Genomic DNA, 26,544 nt, shown 5'->3' on the forward strand with positions numbered 1-26,544 from the left:
ATACGTGTCGCGTTTACTCTTTCGGACATGTCTAAAAGAACAGACACCATATATACACGAATTGCGTAAGACTCCGCAGACCAGTTTGGCGACTAATAGATAGAGCTTTGTTTACTCCTGGTGTTTACCTTGAGCTCCCTGTGAAATAGCCGTAATGCAAGACGTCACCCCACAAACCTTGAAGTCCAAAGCAAAATCCAGGTTCACAGTAGATTATCAAATTAATTCTATCAAAACTTAAAGAGAATCAGAGCAAAAAAAAAAAAAAAAAAAAAAAAAAAAAAAAAAAAAAAAAAAAAAAAAAAAAAAATTTGATTCCACAACGTAGTACTGAAAATGAGTCTCAAAAATTTTGGGACAGCCATCGCGTGCCCAGCAGGCTTTTGGGCGCTGTGGCTAGAAAAAAATCAATGCGAATTGACGGGTTAGCTGAATGACGCACAGTTTTATTGACTAAATACAACAGTATGCGTCTTTCATCTGGTATATATTTCGCCTTCAGTCATGTCAGTTCAATAGAACCACTGCAAAATCGGCACATGGTGGTGTACAGAGAATGCCTTTCCACCTCACGGAGCCAACCAATGGTTTAAGCAGTACGAAATATTGGAGGTAAAAATACGTTGTTGTATAACACTTTATGACTGGTGTCTTGTCCATTTGCACTTACCAGTAGAACAGCTGCCACCTGAATGATTCATTGTAGAATAAGTCGAATTAATTCTCTAGTTCCCGAAAAGTACGAAAAAGGTATCATTTAAATAATTTTATTTTTAATTTGGTTAGCTTGGTTAGCTGCAAAAGGTGATTCCAGTTAGAACTCAAAGGCGACTAGGGGAAACAACCAAGATACATCCAAATGTTCAAAATAGCTATATCCCTAGTGTTACGATGTTAATGGATCACTTTACGGTGAACGAGAATCTGTGGGCTACTCACCAACCTGCACCGACGACAGTGTACATTTAAAAGTTTGCTATCCTAGGACTAACTCTATAACGAATGAAACAAAACTGTTTTGACCGGTGACTTGAGGAAATATTTCGTGTGGAGTGATTTTATATTTATTTAATGTTCTATGAAAGTTTATATTACGAAGACTCTAAAAGAATTAAAATTCGCACGGTCAAAAGATAATGAAAACAGGCCCAGTTTCTATGGTCTAACAGAGATTTCTAATGATGGGTGCACTCTTATTATGACTAAACAGTAATAGTTGATCATATTTGTTAAGGCACTACGGATGACGTCTATAGAGATATGTGATGCCACTACTGGTATCCGCCAACCAGTCCGATGTCAAAATATCAAAAAGCTATAAAACTAAAAACGAGCAGGGAGCTTACATTCCCATCATCTCCAGCGAACAGTAATATAAGGAGTGTGGATAAACAGATGAATACACATTCATAGAAATTCAGCTGCCTTCTTTACCTTTTATTCGGGACAATAATTATCCGAACATTGTGGTTCAAAGATCGGTTAGTTTAGAAGGACTAGCACTTCAATCAAATCATGTTGGACAGGTCGGTTTACCAGGAGACCGTCGATAAAAAGGAGGCAAAATGCAGTAATAGTTATGGTATACGTCTACTGCAGTAGCCAGCCGGTGTGGCCGAGCGGTTCTAGGCGCTTCAGTCTGGAACCGAGCGACCGCTACGGTCGTCGGTTCGAACCCTGCCTCGGGCATGGATATGTATCATGTCCTTAGGTAAGTTAGGTTTAAGTAGTTCTAGGTTCTAGGGGACTGATGACCTCAGATGTTAAGTTCCATAGTGCTCAGAGCCATTTTAACTGTCTACTGCAGAAGAATGGGGCTGGGTGGAGAATCAGATATAAGCTTAAGCGTGAATAAGAAAACTAGACACTAAAGGAATTTATTACAGAATACCAAGACTTGTCATAAAAATAAACATAAGATAATTCACGTCTCTGCATCGAAGTTTTCCAACTAAGATATGGTGATACAAGATTTCTGTGGAGATTTACAAGAACAAATTGACGACAACTATTCTATGACGTCAAAAAATGGAAAATTATTTTTTGGGTTGTTGTTGTTGTTGCTGCTGCTGCTGTTGTTGTGGCCTTCAGTCCGAAGACTGGTTTCATACAGGTCTCCATCGTAGTGTATCCTCTGCTCGCCTCTTCATCGCTGCGAAACTACGGAAACCTACGTCAATTCGAACCAGTTTCCTGTATTTAAACCTTGGACTACCTCTACAATTTTTATCCCCCACAGTTACCGACATTACCAAATTGACGATTCTTTCATACCTCAGGATGTGTCCTATCGGCCGATTGGTTCCTTTAGTAAAATTGTGCTAAAAATTTCATGATCAGTTATTACAGTGCAAATATAACAGAAATAATCCGGTACTTTTAGTGTCTTATTTCCTAATCTGATTTCCTCAACATCTTCTGATTTAATTCGACATCATTCCGATACACTTATTTTACTTTTGTTGATGGTCACATGTAATCTGTTTTCAGAACAGCTATCCATTCCGTCCAACTACTCTTCGAACTCCTTTGCTGTCTCTAAGAGAATTATAATGCCATCGTTAAATATTAAATTCTTTATACCTTCTTTCTGGCGAAAGTTCTTCTTGGTTTCTACGTATATTACTAAAACAGTTGAAGACGTAGTTACTCGAATTTTCCTCGCTGAAAACGAACATCTTTGCTCCTGAACGTCGGCGTCCGCAAGTTGGAGGACTTGTGTGTGTGTGTGTGTGTGTGTGTGTGTGTGTGTGTGTGTGCGGGCGAGGGGGGGGGGGGTTAGGGTGAGGTGCAGGGTGCTTGAGGAGGCAATTCCTCCCGTCTTCCCCGAATGGAATTCTCTACTTCTCTACAATGTAATGAGGGTTCTTGAGATGTCTAAAGATTTACTTCTTGTTACGTGATGCGTTACGAAACTGACAAACACAGAAAAATTAAAAATGGAAACTTTGGTATTTTGCCGCTCCCATGGAATCTTGCGCGTGGACAGAGAAATATTACTAATGAGAAGAATGCCTTCTAAAAGGCTTGACATACACAGTACTTACGTGTACCCGCTCATCCATTCGAAGTTGTCCAATAAGCTCCATGCTGTGTAACCAATGACGTTGTTTCCGTCGATGTTTACGGCCATCAGCAATTGTGCCAGGTATTGCTGCGGAAAAATGATGGCATTTTTTTTAGCGTGACAAGAAGTTTCAGGCTCCTTAGGCGTGGAATAATAATAAAAACCAGCCGGAGAAACATTTGCCTATATTTAAGAAAGTGTTTGTACACCAATGAGCTCTGCATGGAGCTAAATATTTTGCTCCTAATGTACACATATATTTTGTAACACGTATAACGCTCACTCATTAGTAAAAACAACAGTTAATTTGCAATATACCTGAGAAATCTTGACCATGCAAAAGACGACTTTAAAATTCACCAGCAAACACAAGTGCATTATGTTACTGAAGAAACTCACCTTATAATATTCTTGGCGGTCCGTGTCATCCAGTGTTCCTCTGTCTGAGAAACCGTTTTCCGTTACGAAAACAGGTGGGTTGTTATAGTTTCTTGCAATCCAATTAAGCAGCTTACGGAAACCCCAGGGAACGACCTGTAACAGAGAAACCGTTCAAATTACCAAACCTTCCTGTGTTCTGTTCCCCTATAACTCTTCACTAAATATATCTCATGGAATATTCAAATACCACTTTGCATAAATCAGATGTTTCAAGGTAAGTAGCAAAAGTTTATTTGTCTTATTATAACTTTTCCTCATGCAATAACCGTTGCAGTGCACGAACCATTAAGGCCATTACATAGTCTGTTGCTATTTAACGTGTTAACTGACGAAGAGAATGGAATATTTGGGCTCCAAGATCAGGAGAGAATTGTTCTCTCTGTATCCTTCGCCTTCGCACATTTGTGCGACAGTGAAGTCCCTAGGGTGGAAATCGTGCAACCTGTTACCGCAGGAAGTGTGTGAATTTGGGCTTTTCCTACAGCCAAAAGTGACGTGCACCTACAATGTTTCAGTGAGGTGTAGGAAACTGAAGAGTGAAATCCTGTTTTCACTGCTCGTTACCAATGGAATGTCGGAATATCGCGCAACTTTATATCATCTTTTTCTGTATGTAAGTCAATGAGCATTCCTCAGTAACATACGATAGGCTTCAACAGGCTTTTGGAAACTGAGTTTTATCAAGGGCACACGAGTTTAGTTGGCACGGAATGCTTTCTGAAGGCAGAATCAATGTCGAAGATGAACACCGCACTGGGTGACCGTCAATAGCACGAACAGATAACAACATACCCAGGGTGAGTGAAACGGTGCGAGCTCGCGGAAGATTAACCGTGAAAATTACTTTACATTAATCGGGAAACTGTTCTACTGTACATTAATCGGGAAACTGTTCGTCTGATACTGACGGAAAACCTGGAAATGAGCCGGCCGTAGTGGCCGAGTGGTTCTAGGCGCTACAGTCTGGAGCCGCGCGACTGCTACGGTCGCAGGTTCGAATCCAGCCTCGGGTATGGATGTGTGTGATGTCCTTAGGTTAGTTAGGTTTAAGTAGTTCTAAGTTCTAGGGGACTGATGACCTCAGATGTTAAGACCCATAGTGCTCAGATCCACTTGAACCATGGACCGATGACCATGGCAGTCTGGTCCCTTTAATCCCCCCCAACTTGAACCATTTGAACCTGGGAATGAGAAAACTTTGAGCCAAAATAGTTCCCAAAAATCTCACACAGCAATAAAAAGTTCGAGGGCGGACTGTGACTGTTGATCTATAGGAAGAAGTGGAACAGAGCCCAAAATTACTATACCGAGATATCACTGGTGATGAAGTTGGGTTTTCCAGGACGACTCCGAGACGAAACGTCAGTATTTGCGGTTATGTTAAAAGAATCGCCAAGACCAAAGAGAGGGATAATGAATGCTGGTGTGTTTGACTCCACGTGTATTGTGTACAGAGGGTTGCTGCCTTTAGGCCACACAATAAATCGATATTACTACCAAGAAATTCCCTAAATACTTTGTAAACGGGCCCTTTGTGTTCGTCAACAAAAGGCTAACAACTGATCCTGGATCACGATAATGCACCATCCCATATTGCATTGTTTGGTGGGAAGTTTTTGAAGTCAAAGTCAGTTGTTGTGCTACCGCAACCTCCTTATTCAGCCGACATGGCCCAGAGTCATTTATTTGTTCCCAGTACGTCAGTCGTTGAAAGACACCACTTTGCAACAATTCGGCATACTCAAACAGCTGTATCAAAGGCTTTTGCTGATATATAGGAAGATGAGTTTCAGAGACGCTACCAACACTGAAAACACCGGTGGAGTAAGTGTGTGTAGACACAAGGGAATTATTTTGAACGTGGCACCATTGCAGTTGGTTGAAAATGTTTGTAAGCGAGTCTTTCTAACCAGTTTCATAACATTACTGTCGCACCTCTCAGTGTAGATCAATCGACCGTGAGTGACTGTAGAAGAATACAAGATAACTTAAACAAAATTTCTAGTTGGTGTGATGAATGGCAGGTAGCTCTAAATCTAGAAAAATATAAGATGATGGACACGAATAGGAAAAACAAATCCACAACATTCGAGTACTGCACTAGTCAATTCGGTCAAATGTCTAGACATAACGTTGCAAAGCAATATGAAATGGAATGAGCATACCAGGATTGTAGTATGGAAGGCAAACGGTCGACTTATTTTTATTGAGAGAATATTAGGAAAGTGTGGTTATCTGTAAAGGACACAGCATGTAGGATACGAATGCAACTCATTGTTGAGAACTGTTCGAGTTTTTGGAATCCGCACCAGATCGGATTATTTGAAGCTGGAGCAATTCAGAGGCGGGCTGCTAGATTCGTAACCAGTAAATTCGAGCAACATGCAAGTTTTACGGAGATGCTTCAGGAACACAAATGGGAATCCCTCGAGGGAAGACGACGTTCTTTTCGAGGAGCACTATTGAGAAAATTTAGAGAACCGGCGTTTGAGGCTGACTGCAGAAAGATTCTGCTGCCGGCAACGCACATTTCGCGTAAGGACCATGAAGAGAAGGTTAGAGAAATTAGGGCTCGTACGGTGGCATATACACTACTGGCTATTAAAATTGCTACACCAAGAAGAAATGCAGATGATAAACGGGTATTAATTGGACAAATATATTATACTAGTACTGACATGTGATTACATTATCGCGCAGTGTGGGTGCATAGATCCTGAGAAATCAGTACCCAGAACAACCACCTCTGGCCGTAATAACGGCCTTGATACACCTGGGAATTGAGTCAATCACAGCTTGGATGGCGTGTACAGGTACAGCTGCCCATGCAGCTTCAACAAGATACCACAGTTCATCAAGAGTAGTGATTGGCGTATTGTGACGAGACAGGTGCTCGGCCACCATTGACTAGACGTTTTCAATTGGTGAGAGATCTGGAGAAAGTGCTGGCCAGGACAGCAGTCGAACATTTTCTGTACAAGAAAGGCCCGTACAGGACCTGCAACATGCGGTCGTGCATTATCTTGCTGAAATGTAGGGTTTCGCAAGGATCGAATGAAGGATAGAGCCACGGGTCGTAACACATCTGAAATGTAACGTCCACTGTTCAAAGTGCCGTCAATGCGAACAAGAGGTGACCGAGACGTCTAACTAATGGCACGCCATACCATCACGCACGGTGATACGACAGTATGGCGATGGCGAATACACGCTTCCAATAGGCGTTCACCGCGATGTTGCCAAACACGGATGCGACCATCAGGATGCTGTAAACAGAACCTGGATTCATCCGAAAAAATTACGTTTTGCCATTCGTGCACCCAGGTTCGTCGTTAAGTACACCATCGCAGGCGTTCCTGTCTGTGATGCAGTGTCAAGGGTAACCGCAGCCATGGTCTCCGAGCTGATAGTTCATGCTGCTGCAAACGTCGTCGAACCGTTCGTGCAGATGGTTGTTGTCTTAAACGTCCCCATCTGTTGACTCAGGGATCGAGACGTGGCTGCACGGTCCGTTACAGCCATGCGGATAAAATGCCTGTCATATCGACTGCTAGTGATACGAGGCCGTTGGGATCTAGCACGGCGTTCCGTATTACCCTCCTGAACCCACCGATTCCATATTCTGCTAACAGTCATTGGATCTCGACCAACGCGAGCAGCAATGTCGCGATACGATAAACCGCAATCGCGATAGGCTACAATCCGACCTTTATCAAAGTAGGAAACGTGATGGTACGCATTTCTCCTCCTTACACGAGGCATCACAACAACGTTTCACCAGGCAACGCCGGTCAACTGCTGTTTGTGTATGAGAAATCGATTGGAAGCTTTCCTCATGTCAGCACGTTGTAGGTGTCGCCACCGGCGCCAACCTTGTGTGAATGTCCTGAAAAGCTAATCATTATCATATCACAGCATCTTCTTCCTGTCGGTTAAATTTCGCGCCCGTAGCAAGTCATCTTCGTGGTGTAGCAATTTTAATGTCCAGTAGTGTAGGTAGTCGTTTTTCCCTCGCTCTATTTGCGAGTGGAATAAGAATTGAAATAACTAGTAGTGGGACAGGGTGCCCTACGTCAAACGCCATACGGTGGCCTGTGCAGAATGATGCAGATGTAGAAAATGTATAGAGAAAAAACTTGTAACCCTATGCCCATGGCCAACGACAGCCGTGGCTGTCTGTTGAAGAGTGTAGTCGTCATAAACGCTGCCTGGTGTATTTCCCATTAAGCTTATATATTTGATTCGTACTTGGGTTTATGAGAGTCATAGTTCGATTCATCAGTAGTTAATAGCAGTTCTGTTCTTACATAACAGATAGGTGTGTATGTGGTGGAAAATACCAGTGTGAAGTGGTTTTATGTATGAGTGATCACATGTGCGTGCGATTTGATTCCAATCACTGCCTTAGGGCTTGTATACGATTCCGTTCTACAGGGGCAGTTTGTGAGAAAGAGAGAAGTGGAGACATGAAGTGTTTAGTATCTGACAGTGATTCGAACTCTCCACACACTCTGATTATCGATATGGAGGTAAAATCGGAGATACTCGAGCTTCATACGACGGCTGCAGTTTGATCCCGGGGAGGTCGCTGCTGCTCGCTTGTCGTGTGGACCCGCTCACTAACGCTGTGGTGTCCATAAATACCGCTGGCCCACACTTGTCTGGCAGTTCTTGCTATTCTCCGAAGTTGAGCTGTAAAACTACCTTAGGCTACAGTAGAAAATCTTAAGTAAGAGTATACTACGGTAGTTTTCCTAGTAGCTTTGGCCAGTACATTAGGTTCAAAAATATTCAGATGTGTGTGAAATCATATGGGACTTAACTGCTAAGGTCATCAGTCCCTAAGCTTACACACTACTTAACCTAAATTATCCTAAGGAGAAGCACACACGCCCATGCCCGAGGGAGGACTCGAATCTCCGCTGGGACCAGCCGCACAGTCAATGACTGCAGCGCCTGAGACCGCTCGGCTAATCGCGCGCGGCTGTACATTAGGTATTTGCATACCTATGGGGAGTCGCGTCATAACGATTGCGTTCTTTACGTGTGCGATCAGTCTTATTAGATACCCTAAAAATGAGCCATCTAGAAACTGAGTGACGGTAAATAAAGGAGTGGATAACCAAAAGAATATTTTTGATCTACATACTTGCCATCCTGTCTGAACCGAAAAGTGATCAGTACCTATAGCAAAATTGAAACTCTCAGTGTTTATTTTAGGTTTTATTCGAAAATTGTTGATCTGTTACATGAGGGATGTTGTAGTAAAAATAGAGAAAACAATACACATCTATAAAAAAATATGGTTCAAATGGCTCTGAGCACTATAGGACTTAACTTCACAGGTCATCAGTCCCCTAGAACTTAGAACTACTTAAACCTAACTAACCTAAGGACAGCACACACATCCATGCCCGAAGCAGGATTCGAACCTGTGACCGCAGCCGTCGCGCGGTTCCAGACTGTAGCGCCTAGAACCGCTCTGCCACTCCGGCCGGCTACACATTTATCACATAGCGTTAGAAAGCGGAGTTTCCTCAACAAAATGGTGAAGTAACAAAAAAATTGAAAAAAGAAAAAAAACAAAAAAGAAGGATGCAAAACAAAAATATACCAAACATCGCTTCTTCATTACTTCCGAACTTATGTAAAAGTGGTTCAAATGGCTCTGAGCACTATGGGGACTTAACATCTGAGGTCATCAGTCCCCTAGAGCTTAGAACTACTTAAAACTAACTATCCTAAGGACAGCACACATATCGATGCCCGAGGCAGGATTCGAACCTGCGACCGTAGCGTTCGCGCGGTTCCAGACTGTAGTGCCTAGAACCACTCGGCCATTCCGGACGGTGAACTTATGTAAAATATATTTCTGTTAGTCATAAACAGCCTTCGCATTTATCTGGAATAACAGGAAACTCTTACCTTTGATCATGATGAAGAACGTTCTTTTGAGTCCAAATTATCAACAATAATTATATATATGATTTTTATATTTGTGTATGTAAACTGTAATTGCAACAAAAATTACTGCTTGGTTTACATAGGAGCACAGAAGTTACACAATCAACTAATTTATATTACTTATAAAATGCATTTTATATTCTGTAAGTGACGGTAAATAAAGGACTGGGTAACCAAAGAATATTTTTGATCTACATAGTTATTATCATCCTGTCTGCTACTGAAAAGTGAACAGTATCTATAACAAAATTGAAACTGTCAGTGTTTATTTTAGGTTTTATTCGAAAATTGTTGATTTGTGACATGAGGGATGTTGTTGTAACGCTGAATTACGTGTGGTTATAATTATGTGTTAAACATACAACCAATCAAAAAAGATCAAAGAGATGTCGTAGACTCCCAGTTTCTTTCTTACACTATTATTTATGTTTCTTTTCCTACCAATGCTTCCATTAGTACCGGCAATACTGAAAATTACTGCGTCATTTACATACTGCACCACAGCTAAAGAACCGTTATTTTGATAGATCGCAACTCTGCTCTGAAGCCAAGCCTTCGATACGCGCCATTGATAGCAATGTAATTAACCTTTTCTGCGTTTACGTTTTTCGATACGAATTGTTCCTGGACTGTTTGCGCACACTTTCGACGATTTTTTCTGCCTCTGGCTAGCCGTTCACTTCGTGAACTACACCGTCACCGCCCACAGGAACCGCATTTATGTTACCACTCTCTGCATCAGTGTTAGTACGAGTGATCGTAAACGGCGTTCTAATTGTGCGGCCTAAGGCAGAGAAGTGCTGACTGTGTAACTACTCAGTATGAAGCATCGATGTTGACTTTATAAAGTTGCGGTAGCAGCAGTTTCAGAAACAACAACAGCTTGGAAAGCAGTAGGAATTCCAGCAGCCACAACAGACGTTGCTGTTACAACTGGTGCAAAACCAACAACAGTCTGGGCTGCGGGATCATTGCTTTCTCCTTTCATTTATCTGCTCCGACAAGGCAAACGAGAGTTTGGAGGCCAGTTTACTCCGTTTCGTTCTTCACTGCGAGGGAAGTCTCCTAGCTGATCCTATACATCAGAGTGAACTCTTGCTGTCTTCTAGTGATGAAGTGTACAAAGAGATGTTCAAACTGCGCCCAGTCTCGGATTGCAATAATTTGAAATTTTCTGACGTTTGTGGTTTGTTGGCGGCCTTTAGCAGTCACCAAACCCACGTACATGCAACAAGGCTCAAATTTAATCATTGCACTAACAATGTAAGTGAACAAACACAGCATGGACTCTTGACTTTCAAGGCTTAGCAAGTTGGTGTGATTTTTCTTTTAATTAGTGTGGCGCGTAGTATGCGGAATCATTATTCCGAGTTGTATTTACACTCCTATCTCCTGACAGAGAAGTAATTGCGTGGTTTTGTAGTCTGATCAAACCATGAGAGTTGTACTTCAAATTGCCAATTCTGATCCAGTAACAGCATCAGTGCAAACTGTGTGTCACTATACATCTGGTGTCGACTTTCTTAGCAACAGTAATAGTCGCTGTTTTCTACGATGTCCAAAGTCGTCATCTGATTTTCTGAGCACCTGACTGTCCGGTAACCTAGCAATGCGGGATTCAGTAGTTCCGGCAGCAATTACTGGTCCACCGGGCTCATCATTGGTAGTCGTGGAGAAATAGTAGAGTTTTCGTTTGCCATTGGCATCTCCCAGAGCAAGCAGAATCTCAAACAAAAGTTTTCAAAGAGAGTTAGTGCAGTCATTTCGTTTCCAGATGGTGGCCGAACGTATCAACTACGTTGTTGTTCGTTGCCTGATGTTATTTGCTTTGCAAACTGCAAACATGGCATCTAAGTGTATGCTTTGGCCACAGTGCCACAATAACATCTGTCAGCGAGCTCCACTCAACCTTCTCAGTGCCAGTGGCAGCAGTAGACGGGTTGCAGAAGGTCAAGGAGCATCTGGAAATTAATGAAGCGTTGGCAGAATTCCAATTCGACAGCGTGGTGGGTGGCATATCAGAGTTATTCGAGTCCAAACTAGTGTGCTGGAAGGATAGCACGGTTGGTGGCATATCGGTGGTAAACGAGACCAGACTAGTTTGTTGCAAGGACAGCGTGGTGGGTGGCATATTGATGTTAACCGAGGCCAAACTAGCTTGTTGCAAGTACAGCATGGTATATGGCATATCGGCGTTATAGGCCAGACTAACGTGCTACAAAGACAGCGTGGTAAATGGCATATCGGTGTTAGCTGAGGCCAAACTAAACCAGTTGGGATCGACCATAGAAATAAGTCCGACAGAACCCCCGCGTAATTTAGCACTTCCGACTAGCAGCAACATTTGCTCACAACGGTGAGCGCAACTCAGAGAGAGGAACGGTAGGGCATCAGCTCACCGGGTACTGTGATTTGGCGTCAGTACTGCAACTGGCTGTTGCAGTCTGTGCTGGTGGAGCGGTCACACATGAAACTGCATGCTCGAGAAGCGCACAAGCGAAAGCGTGCAAGTGCAAGCATGCACAAATTCATCGTATCCCCACATGGCCCAATAATGCTTGTACAAGCATCCATTTCTTTATCAGAAATGGTCGAGCTCTGACGACGATGCGCTGGCTTTGGCAGCCTTGTTGCTTCTGTTAGAATAAAGGTAAAAGACGAAACGTGGTGTGTGGCGGAGGGAGCTGAAATGGAAACAAAAATTTTAGTCCCATATTATTCGCAGTAGACATGCTTCAGAAACAGTCTCACGGCACTATTGTCTTTCTTCTCTTTCCTTCCGTGTAAAAATATATTCCTTGGCTTGTCGTACATTACCGTGTAACCTTCGTAGGAAACGTAATTTAACAGCGCTAAATAAAAATTAAATCAAATCAAGTCACTGGCTAATGCTTGCACAAGCCTCCCTGTTCCTGGTGCACAAGCTCAAACATGCACACGCTTGAACGCTTGCACCAGCATCCGTAGTCGAAATTTGGTCATGCATCAAGCTGTTTGTACACTCCTTATGCTTGCGCAGATTTATGCTACACACGCTGAAGCATGCACTGGCGAGCTCACTTCCGAGTGGACGCTAGTTAAGCATGCAGTTATTTGTGTAGCTGCCTTTAGAAACCACCAGTTAACCTTCCCAGCCTTCATTCTGTATGAATCGAGCTCTGATTTATAGAACTCTAATTACCAAACATTGATTGAGTACAGTGTGGGTAACGTGCTCTCTGTTAGAAGAAAAAGTAGTTTTTCCTCATCTCAGTGTCTATCATGCCATATCTCCAGAACTATGTGTCGTACCGTGACATAATTTTGCAGGTAGATTCAGTAGTATATGTGCGTAGTCTATGAAAAGATGTGTTAAATAAGTAATAAAATTTAAAGTTATGCCTGTTACTGAAGTTATACTGTATGAGTAGTGAAAATGTAAATATACTTCTTTCCTTTCATTATTTTGTGAGGGGTGTAAGACAGAAAAAAATTTGAAAATATCTGAAATTATGTGTAAAGTGTGTTGGAAGTCACTAAGCACTCTCAATCCGTAATACTGAATGAACGAAGTCTGTACAATTTTCGTGCCTGAGTTACGGTGCCTCGGGCACGTACACTGTTTCTAACTGCATAATGCTTGACTTATTACGCTGTACCTTCAAAGTAAAATTATATTGTTTAACGAGTAGATTGTGACAACATTTAAAAATTTTAAATTCAAATTTTTTTCGAAGCCATTCATCACTCTTCCAGTTTATTCTCGTTAAAACGAGGTCACTAGCCACCACAGTGTCCGAGCAAAGGGCGTGGCGTCATGCGGTGATCGCAGCCTACTTACTGGAGTACTGGATCCCGTTTAGCTACCGACAAAACGTCGCACATGAACCACCTTGTGTGATTACACCTCTTACTGGTAGTGCAGGTGACTGGCTCCCATGCTATGTCTTGCGAACACAATCTTAGCGTATCTGACCGTAACCATATATACTCTCTGATATGAAAGTGTCAAGCGTCCGGAAAACGTGGTCGGACATGAATATCTCTTCGAACACGTACACAGCATCGACGGAAATGTAAATGATTCGAGTCTCAATTACTTGTGACAGGTAGAACGACTGTCAAGTGTATTGCTGTTGCTCGTGGCCATACTCGTGTAGGCTTTGAAAGGAGCGTCACTGTGGGTCTCCATTTGCTCAGCTGGTCGAATCGTGCAATATCCGAATCTGTGGGGCATTCGGATGCGGATGACAGTAGCCTGATGTTGGACTGCATTCGGACGCGGGGGACGGACGTACAGGTTAGGGCGAAGTACGTGTGATCACCACAAGGGGGGTCAGCCGTATTGTGCACCAAGCATATCATAACCCCATCACATCTGCGTCCGCCGTCCAAGAGCAACAATCTCGCAACAATCGGCGTCATCGCGCACCATTGGTCGGAGACTAGTAGCAGCCAGATTGAGAATTGATGTCCCATGCTTACGCTACCGTTAATACGATAACAGAAACGGCTGCGTTTGGAGTGGTGCCGTGACGGGGAAGCATGGACGGCTAATGAATGTCATAGCGCTGCTTTCAGAGATGAATTATGGTTTTTCACTACCAGGAATGAACATCGATGGCGGCTAACTGCTGGGCAGAGGTTTCACTCCTCCAATGCTGTGAAGGCGTACAGCGATGCTACTTTTGGTTTTATGTAGTGGGAAACCATCGGATATGACTTCAGGTCACGACTGGTGGTAGCTGAGTGAGCTCTAACGGCACAATCGTGCGTCATGGACTTGATGTGTCCTCATGTGGCACCTCTCAAGCGACGGTATCACCGTGCCACTTCTCAACAGAAGGATTTGATTGAATTTTCTCATTTTGAAAACACCGAAGGAGCGATCTGTTTTACTTGCTAAAAACATGTGATGTGCTTCTGTGTACCGTGTTTCTTGTGAGGTAACAAGCAACTATGAGCGATATACAGGGTGGTCCACTGATCTTGACCGGGCCAAGTATCACACGAAATAAGCGTCAAACGAAAAAACCTACAATGAACGGAACTTGTCTATCTTGAAGGGGGAAACCAGATGGCGCTATGGTTGGCCCGCTAGATGGCGCTGCCATAGGTCTAACGGATATCAACTGCGTTTTTTTTTAATAGGAACCCCCATTTTTTATTACATATTCGTGTAGGAGGTAAAAAAATATGAATGTTTTAGTTGGACCACTTTTTTCGCTTTGTGATAGATGGCGCTGTAATATTCACAAAGATATGGGTCACAATTTTAGATGAACAGTTGGTAACACGTAGGTTTTTAAAATTAAAATACAGAACGTGGGTACGTTTGAACATTTTATTTCGGTTGTTCCAATGCGATACATGTACCTCTGAGAACTTATCATTTCTCAGAACGCATGCTGTTACAACGTGATTACCTGTAAATGCCACATTAATGCAATAAATGCTCAAAATCACGTCTGTCAACCTCAATGCATTTGGCAGTACGTGTAACGACATTCCTCTCACCAGCGAGTAGTGAGCCTTCCGTAATGTTCGCACATGCATTGACAATGCGCTGACGCATGTTGTCAGGCGTTGTCGGTGGATCACGATGGCAAATATCCTTCAACTTTCCCCACAGAAAGAAATCCGGGGACGTCAGATCCGGTGAACGTGCGGACCAAAGTATGTTGCTTCGACGACGAATGCATCTGTCATGAAATATGCTATTCAACACCGCTTCAACCGTACGCGAGCTATGTGCCCGACATCCATCATGTTGCAAGTACATCGCCATTCTGTCATACAGTGAAACATCTTGTAGTAACATCGGTAGAACATTACGTAGGAAATCAGCGTACATTGCACCATTTAGATTGCCATCCATAAAATGGGTTTCAATTATCCTTCCTCCCATAATGCCGCACCATACATTACCCCGCCAAGGTCGCTGATGTTCCACTTGTCGGAGCCATCGTGGATTTTCCGTTGCCCAATAGTGCATATTATGCCGGTTTACGTTACCGCTGTTGGTGATCGACGCTTCGTCGCTAAATAGAACGCGTGCAAAAAATCAGCCATCGTCCCGTAATTTCTCTTGTGCCCAGTGTCAGAACTGTACACGACGTTCAAAGTCGTCGCCAAGCAATTCCTGGTGCACAGAAATATGGTATGGGTGCAATCGATGTAGATGTAGCATTCTCAGCACCGACGTTTTTGTGATTCCCGATTCTCGCGCAATTTGTCTGCTACTGATGTGCTGATTAGCCGCGAGAGCAGCTAAAACACCTACTTGGACATCATCATTTTTGCAGGTCATGGTTAACGTTTCACATGTGGCTGAACACTTACTGTTTCCTTAAATAACGTAACTAACGGCGAACGGTCCGGACACTTGGATAATGTCGTCCAGGATACCGAGCAGCATACATAGCACACGCCCGTTGGGCATTTTGATCACAGTAGTCATACATCAACACGATATCGACCTTTTCCGCAATTGGTAAAGGGCCTTTTTAACACGGGTAATGTATCACGAAGCAAATACCGTCCGCACTGGTGGAATGTTACATGATACCACGTACTTATACGTTTGTGACTATTACAGCGCCATCTATCACAAAGCGAAAAAAGTGGTCCAACTAAAAAATTCGTGTTTCTTTACGTATTACACGAATAAGTAACAAAATGGGGATTGTTATTTAAAAAAATGCAGTTGATATCCGTTTGACCAATGACAGCGCCATCTAGCGGGCCAACCATAGCGTCATCTGGTTTTCCCCCTCAAGCTAGACGTGTTTCGTTCTTTGTAGTTTTTTCGTTTGATGCTTATTTCGTGAGATATTTGGCTCGGTCACCATCAATGGACCACCCTGTATATAGTGAATGACCACTTGCACAAGATACTTTACGTTTTTAAGTATTTTAATTATGACACACCAGCAACCCTCGCCAATAGACCACAAGCTACGGACATACATATTAGGTTTGTCACGGTATGCCAGTATCGAAAATAGGGCGCGAGTCGAGGTCCGACTGTTGGGAACTAAGTCCACAGGGTGAAGCGAAATTCGCGGACTCGGACTTCGCAGCGCGACTCCTCACACGGCAGCAATAAAAAAAATGTCTTTCACAAAATTTCGCCCGGCGAGTTCATCTGGTAGAAAAAGGAAGTTAAAAAGAGGCAATCTGGCAACACTGTACCTACATGAATGGTAACTACCTCTGACAGCACATTTTTGCTTGTGCTTTGCGGTTGGTGCAGTGGTTACAGTTTTGTGTTAGCATGCAGGAGGTCGAGGGTTCAACCTTCGGTTGGGGCACATTTTTTTTTATTTGCTAATTTCGTTCTGACATTTCGTACTGTAATGTATACCGTTTCTTATGTCACATGTATCCTAAATTTAGAACTTTAAACATGACTGCAGCTGCAACTGTAGAAAATCTGCACGGTAAATGATAACAGCCAAACAGTTTCAGAATAAAGATTTATTGAAATCCTTGACCACGGTTTCGGTATATCTAAATATACCTTCATCAGAAGCAAAAACACACTAAAATCACATCTTGCAGGGGCGATGCATAAAACAATCGTGCCACAGCCGTGGTCAGTAATTAGATTTTAACTACTGACGAAGTCCGAGTCCGCAAATTTCGCTTCACCCTGTGTATCTAATTCAGCTAATATCATGAAATTCGCTGTCATCGAATTACCCTGAAGCACCAAAGAAACTGGTATAGACTTACATATTCGAGTACAGAGATTACAGAGATATGCAAGCAGGCAGAATGCGGCGCCGTTGTCGGCAGCGGCTCTATAACACAACAAGTGTCTGGCACAGTTATTAGATCGGTTACTGCTGCTACAAAGGCAGGTTTTCAACATTTAAGTAAGTTTGAACGCGGTGTTATAGTCAGTGCACGAGCGATGGGACACAGCATCTCCAATGCAGCCATGAAGTTATGATTTTCCCTTACGACCATTTCACGACTGTACCATGAATATCTGGAATCCGGTAAAACATCAAATCCCCGATATCGCTGCGGTCGGAAAAACATCGTGCAAGAAGGGGACCAACGACGACCGAAGAGGATCGTTCAATGTGACAGAAGTGCAACCCTGCAAAATTCTGTAGAAATAAATGCTGGCCATCAGTAAGTGACAACGTGAAAACCATTCAACGAAACATCATCGACATGGGCTTTTGGAGCCGATGGCCCATTCGTGTACCCTTGATGACTGCATGACAGAAAGCTTTACGTATCGCCTGGGCCCGTCAACACCGACACTGGGCTGTTGATGACTGGAAACATGTTGCCTGGTCGGACGAGTCTCTTTTCAAATTGTATCGAATGGATGGATGCCTACGGGTATGGAGACAACCTCATGAATCCACGGAGCCTACATGTCATTAGGGGACTGGTGAAGCCGGTAGCAGTTCTGTAATGGTGTGGGTTGCGTGCAACTGGAGTGGCATGGGACCCCTGATACTGCTAGATACGACTCTGAGAAGTGACACGTACGTAAGCATCCTGTCTGGTCACCTGAATCCATTCGTGTCCATTGTGCATTCCGACGGACTTGGGCAATTCCAGCAGGTCACTGCGACACCTCACACGCCCAGAATTGCTACATAGTTGCTCCAGGAATACGCTTCTGAGCTTAAACATTTCCGATGGCCACCAAACTCCCCAGACATGAACATTATTGAGCACATTTCGGATGCCTTGCAACGTGCTGTTCAGAAGAGATCTCCACCCCCTCACACTCTTACGGATTTATTTATGGCCCTGCAGGATTCATGGCGTCTGTTCCCTTCAGCACTATTTCAGACATGAGTCGGGTGCAGGCCACGTAATGTTGCGGCACTTCTGCGTGCTCGCTCCTCAGTGTATTTTCGACCTGTGGAATAGGTCGGAGGGGGTTGAAAACGGAGATTTTCCTTTTTTTAAATATGTTCATAAGTTCCTGAACTAAACGAAAGTACGATTTGGAGAACAACGTGATGCTACCCGTTCACCAAAGTTAAATTCTACAGGTCGCATCAGGCATACTATGGAGTGCCTTAAGCTCTAATCCATTCAGTATCAGTAAGCTATGGCAGGTGTAGAGAGGTAACGAAACTGCTGGGTTTGCCAGCGCTCAGTCCACTTACAATACCACTATGATGAATTCACATGATTATCTTTCAATGTGTACTCTTATCTAGAGCAACGTGTCCATTCTTATGAAGAACTGCTTCCACTAAAGTGAAAAATCTGTTTCTGCCGACCAGAGTACCAAATTATTGCTATATGTCAATCTAGCTGAAAACTTCATCGAGTCTTTCAAGAGACAAGACCATTATCAAAGATTTTCCGGGAGATAAAGAAACGGGATTTTTCTTTGCTTTCTGATACAGTTTATCTCATACACAAATTCACCTAAAGTGCTACTAAATGTTTATCGGGTGATTTGATCAGCAGCTGCATTGGACGGTTATGAGAGGTATATTGTTCTTATTAAATAAGTAATCTGGGGAAAATACGTGAGACACATCTGATTGCGATCTGAGAGCGATTTCTATCTGAATGAATCTGTCGACTACTTGCGGAAGCGTTTGTCCCATATTTCTAAGTAATCGTGCCAAGAACTATGTTAGGGGAGTTTACCTGAAATCGAACGAGCTGTCTTCCAAGAGTGACCCACAATTTTACTGCTGAGGCCTTCAGTCATCTCTAGTAGAACAACATTAATTGAACTATTAACCGTTTTCAGTGCGCGTGGATAACTGATTCCTAAATAGGCAGATATTTTCTCTGCTGATCCCCTTTTCGGATGGAGGCGAACAACACAGAATCAGAGCATTTGCGATGGTCCTCTTCATCATAAGGACCTGCTTGCAAGTGAAATGGAGGTACTACGGTATTTGAAAATGAATCAAAGTAAGTTTTGGTTGTTGTTATATATTTTTGAATAAACTTCACAAAATGTGCTTATTTCTTCATTCAGATGGTGTTTGTCAATAATCGGAATAAGGCCAAGCATAAAAAAGTGCATGTAAGTCACACAGCTGGTTTGTTATTGAAACGGTAATGAATCCGTCTGTTATAATGCAGCATACAAGATACACCAAATGACGCAAGCACAAGGGAATACAGAATCATAAAAATGAGATTGACAGGAAGTGAAAAATGACAAGCAGTAGAGGCTAGATGGAAAAATGCAAAGCTTGGGAAGCATGCATGCAAAAACAGATACGTCTACGGCAAAATTCAAGAGGCTAGGAAGCCTTTGAGTCAAGAGAAGCATCTGTATGAATACTACAAGTCCAAATGGCAAGCCCTTACTGAGCAAAGTAGGTTGAAAAATTAAGGAAATTATAGAGCGTCCGTATAAGGGAAATAAACTAGAATATAGTTTGATAGGAAGAGAAGAGGGAGTAGATGATGATGAGACGGGAGAGAGGATGCTGTGCCAATAATCTGGAAAATCACTTAAAGACCTATGTCGTAGCAAGGGCTCCAGAGTAGATGGCATTCCTTCAGAACTGCTGAGGTACTTGAGAGAACCGACCATGAAAAACCTTCTCCATCGGGCATGAGACAGGCGAAATACTTTCAGACATCAAGTTGAATATAATAATTCCTGCTCCGAAATAGGCAGGTGTCGATAGATGTGGGTATTACTGAACCACCAGCTTAATAACAATAGGAAATTGATGTACGGATTGTTTACAGACGAGTGGAAAAACTCGAAAACGTCGTCCTTGGGGAACATCAATTTGAATTCCGGAATGTAGGAAAACGCGAGGCTGATGTCATTGTCATTCTGTCAGAGATGGCAAAGGGCCCAAGACAAGTTAAGTGGAATGGAAAATGAAAAGAGTGCATAACATGAACATCAACATAAGTAAGGCCAGACTGATGCAGTGTAGAAGGATGAAATGAGACGATGCTGATGGATTAGGAAATGAGAGGCTAAAAGTAGTAGATGGGCAGCAAAAGAACTGATGATGGTCGAAGTGGAGAGGACAGAAAATGCCGACTGGTAACAGAAAGAAAAAAATCTGAAAAAAGATAAATTACTTAACATCGAATATAAATTAAAATTTTAGGACTTCTTTTCAGGAGGTATTTGTATGGAAGGTATTTCTGTAAGGAAGTCAAGCATACATAAACGTGGTATAGCATAGACGATGGAAATACGTAAAGGGCACACAAATGCAGACTTCACGGTCAACGTAATCCGCCAGAGAAATATCCTCTCGCATTCTTTACAGTTCTAAGATTGTAAGGTAAAAATTGAATCTTAAATTCTCAACTGGAACCTCATTTCCTGTACACTATTTCGAACATTTTTCAACAACATTTCAGAAGATTCTCTAATCTGTTTTATTTCCTTCCTTTTACGCAAATAATTTTATAAAGAATTTGATCCTTGTTCTCATTTTTTTATTTCCAAGATTTATCCACAAAGAAAAGATGAACTCTTTGACACATCACTTGTCTTCTGTTCCCGAAGTCGAAATTTCCAACTTGATTACAAGGAAGCCAGTTTGTGAGTCAAATTAAACGCCAATGCCATTTTTGTACGCAAAATAGCTAAGCGTGGAAGAGATGAACTTTTTGAAACCTGGTCTGCTTTCAATACGTCTTCTGTTCTCTAAATGTCCTGAATATTGAAATTGATTGAAAGGAAGCCAATTAGACATTTAAACGTCACACCGATGTAACTTTTTAAGCGTAAGTAGCTTGGTCTTGAAGAGACGAATTATGAATGTTTTTTTACTTTTACATATTTTGCAGCAACTGTTAGCGAAAAACTTCAATTTTCCTTCAGACCGTTATGTTTCTTCGATTTACTGGAAAAATTCGGAAATAACCCACTGTGTGATTTCGAGAGTGTCTTGTTTTCGCTCCTCTCAAGCATCTGACCAATACTGGGAAACGTTGGTACGAAAAAACTATAATAATCCCTCAGATTACTGTATTGCATTGCTCCATTCTCGATAATATCTAAAATAACTTCCGTACACTTCCCTCAGTGTTGTGGTAGAATTAGACTTGTGCAAAGACCGTATTTCTGAGGTGTGACTGGAGGATATGTATTGCTGTAGATATATGCAGCCACTGGATGTTAACTAACTTAAGAAATAAGATTTTCTTTCTCAGGGAGGTATACTACCTGCTGGTTCCTGAAACTGCGGAAACAGTTTTTGGCCCCTCTCTTTCCTTCATTAATTGCGCCTTGCAACATCCTCACATGCTTGGGTTGCGGGATAACATACAAAACACATGGCAAGTGGTCACTTTTATAAAGTCGATGGATATCAAAACAATTACAAAGTCATAGGGAACACTTCTTACCATGTAGGCTACATCTCCATTCGTACTGACTCGGACAGAACAATCCTTGCAACGGAACATGAACCTATTTTGTCATTCTTCCTGTGACAAAAGTATAACACCAAGAAGAAAGCAGGTAAAGGATGAAGAGTATTACATGCTAGGATATGCAAATGAGTGTCGTTTCAATACAATTTAGGTAGGATAGCTCCACGCAGATGAGTCGCTATTCTCTCAGACAAACGAAACTGTCACCACAATGCATTAGTGTTATTCGTGTTTAGAGCTGTAACCAGGCCTGGTACGGTATAAGTTGCATGAACAATTGAGTAATCATTATGATAGAAAGTGAGATGCATCGTACTGTCTGAGACAGCTTTATCGGCACTTCACAGAGTTTGAACGGGGACTCATTGTGGATCTCCATTTGGCTGGCTGGTCAAATCGTGCAGTACCCACAATAGTGGGCCATTCAGATGTGACAGTGGCCCAATGTCGGACTGCATGGGATCGTGAGGACCGGCGCAGTCGTCGTCAAACTTCCGGTCGACAACGTTCGACCACCACAAGGAAGGGTCGCCGTATTTGTACAACAGGCACATCTTAAGCCCTTCACATATTCGCTTCCCATCTGAGGACCATAAAGGGACTCCCCGCAAAATTATGTGTCATCCCGCACTACTGATAGGAGACAAGCAGCAGCGGGCTTAGGAATTACCGTCCCAAGCGTAGACTGCCGTTAACATCAGAGTAAAAACGGCTGCGTCTGGAGTGGTGCTGTGAAAGGGAAGCATGGATAGCCGCTTAATAGCGTCGCATTGTATTCAGAGATGAATCGCTGTTACGAACTACACCTGGATGACCAGCGTCAGAGAGTATGGCTCTGTAGAAAGCTCTCATACTTCCAACGTTTTGGAGGCGCACAACGGTCTTACATCCGGTGCCATGGTGTTGGGAGACAGCCGGTGTGACTACAGGTCAAGACTGGTAATGACTGAAGCACTCTAATGGCACAGCAATGCGTCTCGGACATCCTACGTCCTCATATGTTACCTCTCATGCGACTTATCATGTTGGCATTTTTCGACAGAACAATGTTTGTCCATACAAGAACTTGTCTGTATGAACTGTATGTGTGATGCTGAGGTACTCTCATAGCTAGCAAGATCCCCAGATTTGTCCCCAATATAACACGTGCGGGACTAGCATGGACGTCAGGTTTGTTCCGGTGCCAGTATCAGTGATATCAAGGTACTGCTACAACAGTTGTGGACTATCCTGCCTGAGGAGAGGATACAGCGATTTTACGGCATCCTTCCTAGCCAAAGCAGCGTATACATCCAGTCCATAGGATCTGCAACATCAGACTGATAAGTGGATTGTAACGTTCTTTACAAATAACTTTGTACTATCCAAATTTACTGTGTGATGTGTCGTTGAGCAAATGGTGTGCTTAATCACTTTTACTGTAATTCAAAGAAAAATTAAACCACTTAATCTGGAAAACCAGTATGTAATTCCTATAACGAAATCAACCGAGTTCTATGGGCCTGTGCGATGAACTGATAAAATTATCTATGCAAATAAACAACGAAATACTTCTTTTTTCTCTGGATGCGCAACGGATGTAATCTTGGTATTCTGTTCTCTCCACAGTAGGCATACAAAATATTCAATCTTGGTTCAGCGAAGTGCAATGCCGGCCGTGAAATAGCTTCATACAAATGATGTCAGTATATTAATTGATAAATGTATGGCGGCCGCTGTGGCCGAGCGGTTCTAGGCGCTTCAGTCTGCAACCATGCGATTGCTACGGTCGCAGGTTCGAATCCTGCCTCGGGTATGGATGTGTGTGATGTCCTGAGGTTAGTTAGGTTTAAATAGTTCTAAGTTCTAGGGGACTGATGACCTCCGATATTAAGTCATATAGTGCTTAGAGCCATTTGAACCACTTGATAAATGAATAACCTTGCAAATGTTCAGTGATAATTTTGGATATTGGCTCAGCACTGGGCAATGCTGCCCGCATTGAAACTGTTACGAACATTAATACGTACCTGATTGCGGCACATTAATAATTTTCTGACTCTGATTGAAAAATCATTTCTTTTTAAAAAATTCATTGGATTTAAATAAATAAAATGTGGAAGAGTATGAGTTAAGGACAAGGGGATGTGCTAAGACCGAATTCCTTACCTAAAAATTGTATTCAAAACAAAGTTTCTCCTTCACAAAATCTGGTATGAAAAATTTTACGTTAACTATAAAATCAGTGAACTTCTCAATTGTTCTACACCTCTCACTTACTGGCGTAATTAAACGCTCTTGGATTGTTACATGAAAAAAGTCTAACATCGTTTAACAAAATAGATTCCAAAATTTAACTTGGCTGTATCAGGTTTACAAAGTACACAGAATATTACAAATCGGGTATACCTCATCAACCTAACATTAAACCTGATGGAAAATACTTGGTTCCTGCATTGAAAGGTTAGTACTGTAAAATTAGCAAGATCCACATTGTGCTGCTGTATACTTAAAACTAAATATGCAAAATTTCAGTACCTTACAACACTGTATTTTGCTGCGTCCATAGGCCAACAGCTAAATACTCACAGCTAGCCACTAGCTTTAAGTCTTGCATCTTATCTTTAACAGTGTGAAACAGCAATTGCTACTGCGATCTGCGTGCCCCTACTCACAATCGATTCACCCACTGAGGCAAAATCTTTGGTTCAGTAGTGTCAAAGATATAATCTCTTCTACATGTGATAACCATTTCATGCCATTTTTCATGAAATATTTTACAAAATCTGGCGCCACGTACAAGTGGATCCCTCACAGGATTCATACTGCGAAGTAATTAATAATTTTGACTCCATTTTGTAATTAGTGCAGTAACATCATATAGTCTCTCAATTTGTGACCCTTCGTTTAAGGTTTCTGCTCGCCTCCTGGGCACTTAATCGTTTTTGTCAGGCCTTGTATAAGGAAAGATTATGCAAGAGGTTTTCATTCAAAAAATTAACTAGAATTTTGTTTGTTGACGAGAAAAAAGTGCTACGGCGTAACTCATGAAGGTTTCTAAACAATCCCACACGAATGAGTCCCATGAGAGCAGACATCTTTTTCTCTTGGCTGATCAAAATAATTCAGCCACGTCAGAAACCACGTATCAAGAATTGGATTAGTCTGCAAGAAGGTAAGTACGTGCGCGCACAGTGCGATGATGTCTGGTGCAACACGGACTATTAGCATAAAGACCATTGTTCTGACTGCCCTTGACTCGGCAGCAGGGAGAGGCACGTCAACAGTGTGCTTACACACAGCGAGGTGGCGCAGTAGTTAGCACAATGGACTTGCATTCGGGAGGATGACGATTCAAATCCGCGTCTGACCATCCAGATTCAAGTTTTCCATGACTTCCCTAAATCGCTCCAGGCAAATGCCGGTATTGTTCCTTGACGCAATCCCAGCCTGTGCCGCGCCTCTAGTGACTTCTCTGTCGACTGGACGTTAAACCCAATCTTCCTTCCTTCTTTTTTCCAGTGGTGGGCCCACCGACAGCAACGAATACAGGAAGGACACTACATTGCCTTTCACACGTGTCCTGTTTCTGCTTTCAGCATCACCTTCATAGTAACCACACGTGCAAGCTCAGAGGAGAATTAACTTCCGTTACTGTCATATAAACCAAAGGCCTGGCGGTAAGACGTGGAGCGCCTATGGGTACATAACTTATTCACATAGCAGATAGTGCTGATTGCAACAGTTACATATCTGACGAGGTTAATTGCAGGTGATTGTGCTCTATCTTAGAGGTCTCCGTAACATTATTTTCCAGCAAGATAACACAAGGACAGATGATGTGCTTACTGTCTCCACCTATGTCGACACAGAAGGTGTTTGTTGCCCCCGACAGCACTGTCTCCAGATATCATATCCATTCAAACCACACCTGATCATGAGTTGGTAGTGACTGGCACGTCAGTATACACCAGGCACTTTAACTGGCACAGTGTTGAAGCAATGCGTGGTAAAATCTGTCACCCTAGGTCATTTAGAGTCGATGCCTAGTTGCTGACGAGACTGCTGCTCCGTTTACCTTATTTCACACCCTGTACACCCCCAAACACATACAAATTTAATCACGTATTCTTTCTACAATACTGTACTTTAAACACTCAGTCATCTTCAAGTGTGCTAAGGGGTAATGTGCTGGAACCATTTCTATTGATATTGTGTATCATGACCTTGCAGACAATATTATTTATAACTTCAGATTTCTGCAAATGTTGAGGTTACGTTGATGAAGAACTACCGGATGGTTGTAATTAAAGTGCAGCTACTCACAAGGGTGCAGCGTGATCTGTAACTATCGTGTGGCAGCAAACCTTGGTAGGTATTCTAAGGCGTTCATAGAAACCTATTTACGCAGGAAAAGTTAATTCTAGTTTTGGCCGCCAGTTGCAAATCTGGTGCTGTGAGTGCACGAAATGCATTTAGAAACGTTTCCATATGTACTGATTAAGAGCGAGACGTGGGCAGAAAAGGTCAAACAAATGAGAAAGGTGTAATGTTGATTTTATTATTAACCGTTGCTTGCAAAGTTTGTTCAATATGAACAGCGGAGACGTCGACGAGATGCCGAATCATAAAACGACGTGAGCAACAGTTGCTCGCAGCAGTGCCGGAGCAACCTGAGGAACTTGTTCCTGTATACGGGCCTTTAGATCAGGTAGAGAGCGAACGTGTCCCTTGTAAACGCATTCTTG

The 26,544-nt window shown here is 42.6% G+C and overlaps 1 protein-coding gene across 1 annotated transcript in view; it reads right to left on the reverse strand.

Moving 5' to 3' along the window:
- LOC124622341 (myrosinase 1-like) overlaps positions 1-26,544 on the reverse strand; it is a 137,417-nt gene that overhangs the window by 18,828 nt on the left and 92,045 nt on the right. The window contains exons 9-10 of the mRNA XM_047148019.1: positions 3,467-3,601; positions 3,048-3,154 (exon numbers count right to left, since the gene is read on the reverse strand). Of these exons, the coding sequence (XP_047003975.1) occupies positions 3,048-3,154; positions 3,467-3,601 (242 nt within the window). The remainder of the gene's footprint in view (positions 1-3,047; positions 3,155-3,466; positions 3,602-26,544) is intronic.

This window comes from Schistocerca americana, chromosome 7 (genome assembly GCF_021461395.2).
Source record: "Schistocerca americana isolate TAMUIC-IGC-003095 chromosome 7, iqSchAmer2.1, whole genome shotgun sequence".
In the NCBI taxonomy this organism is placed as follows: Eukaryota; Metazoa; Arthropoda; class Insecta; order Orthoptera; family Acrididae; genus Schistocerca; species Schistocerca americana.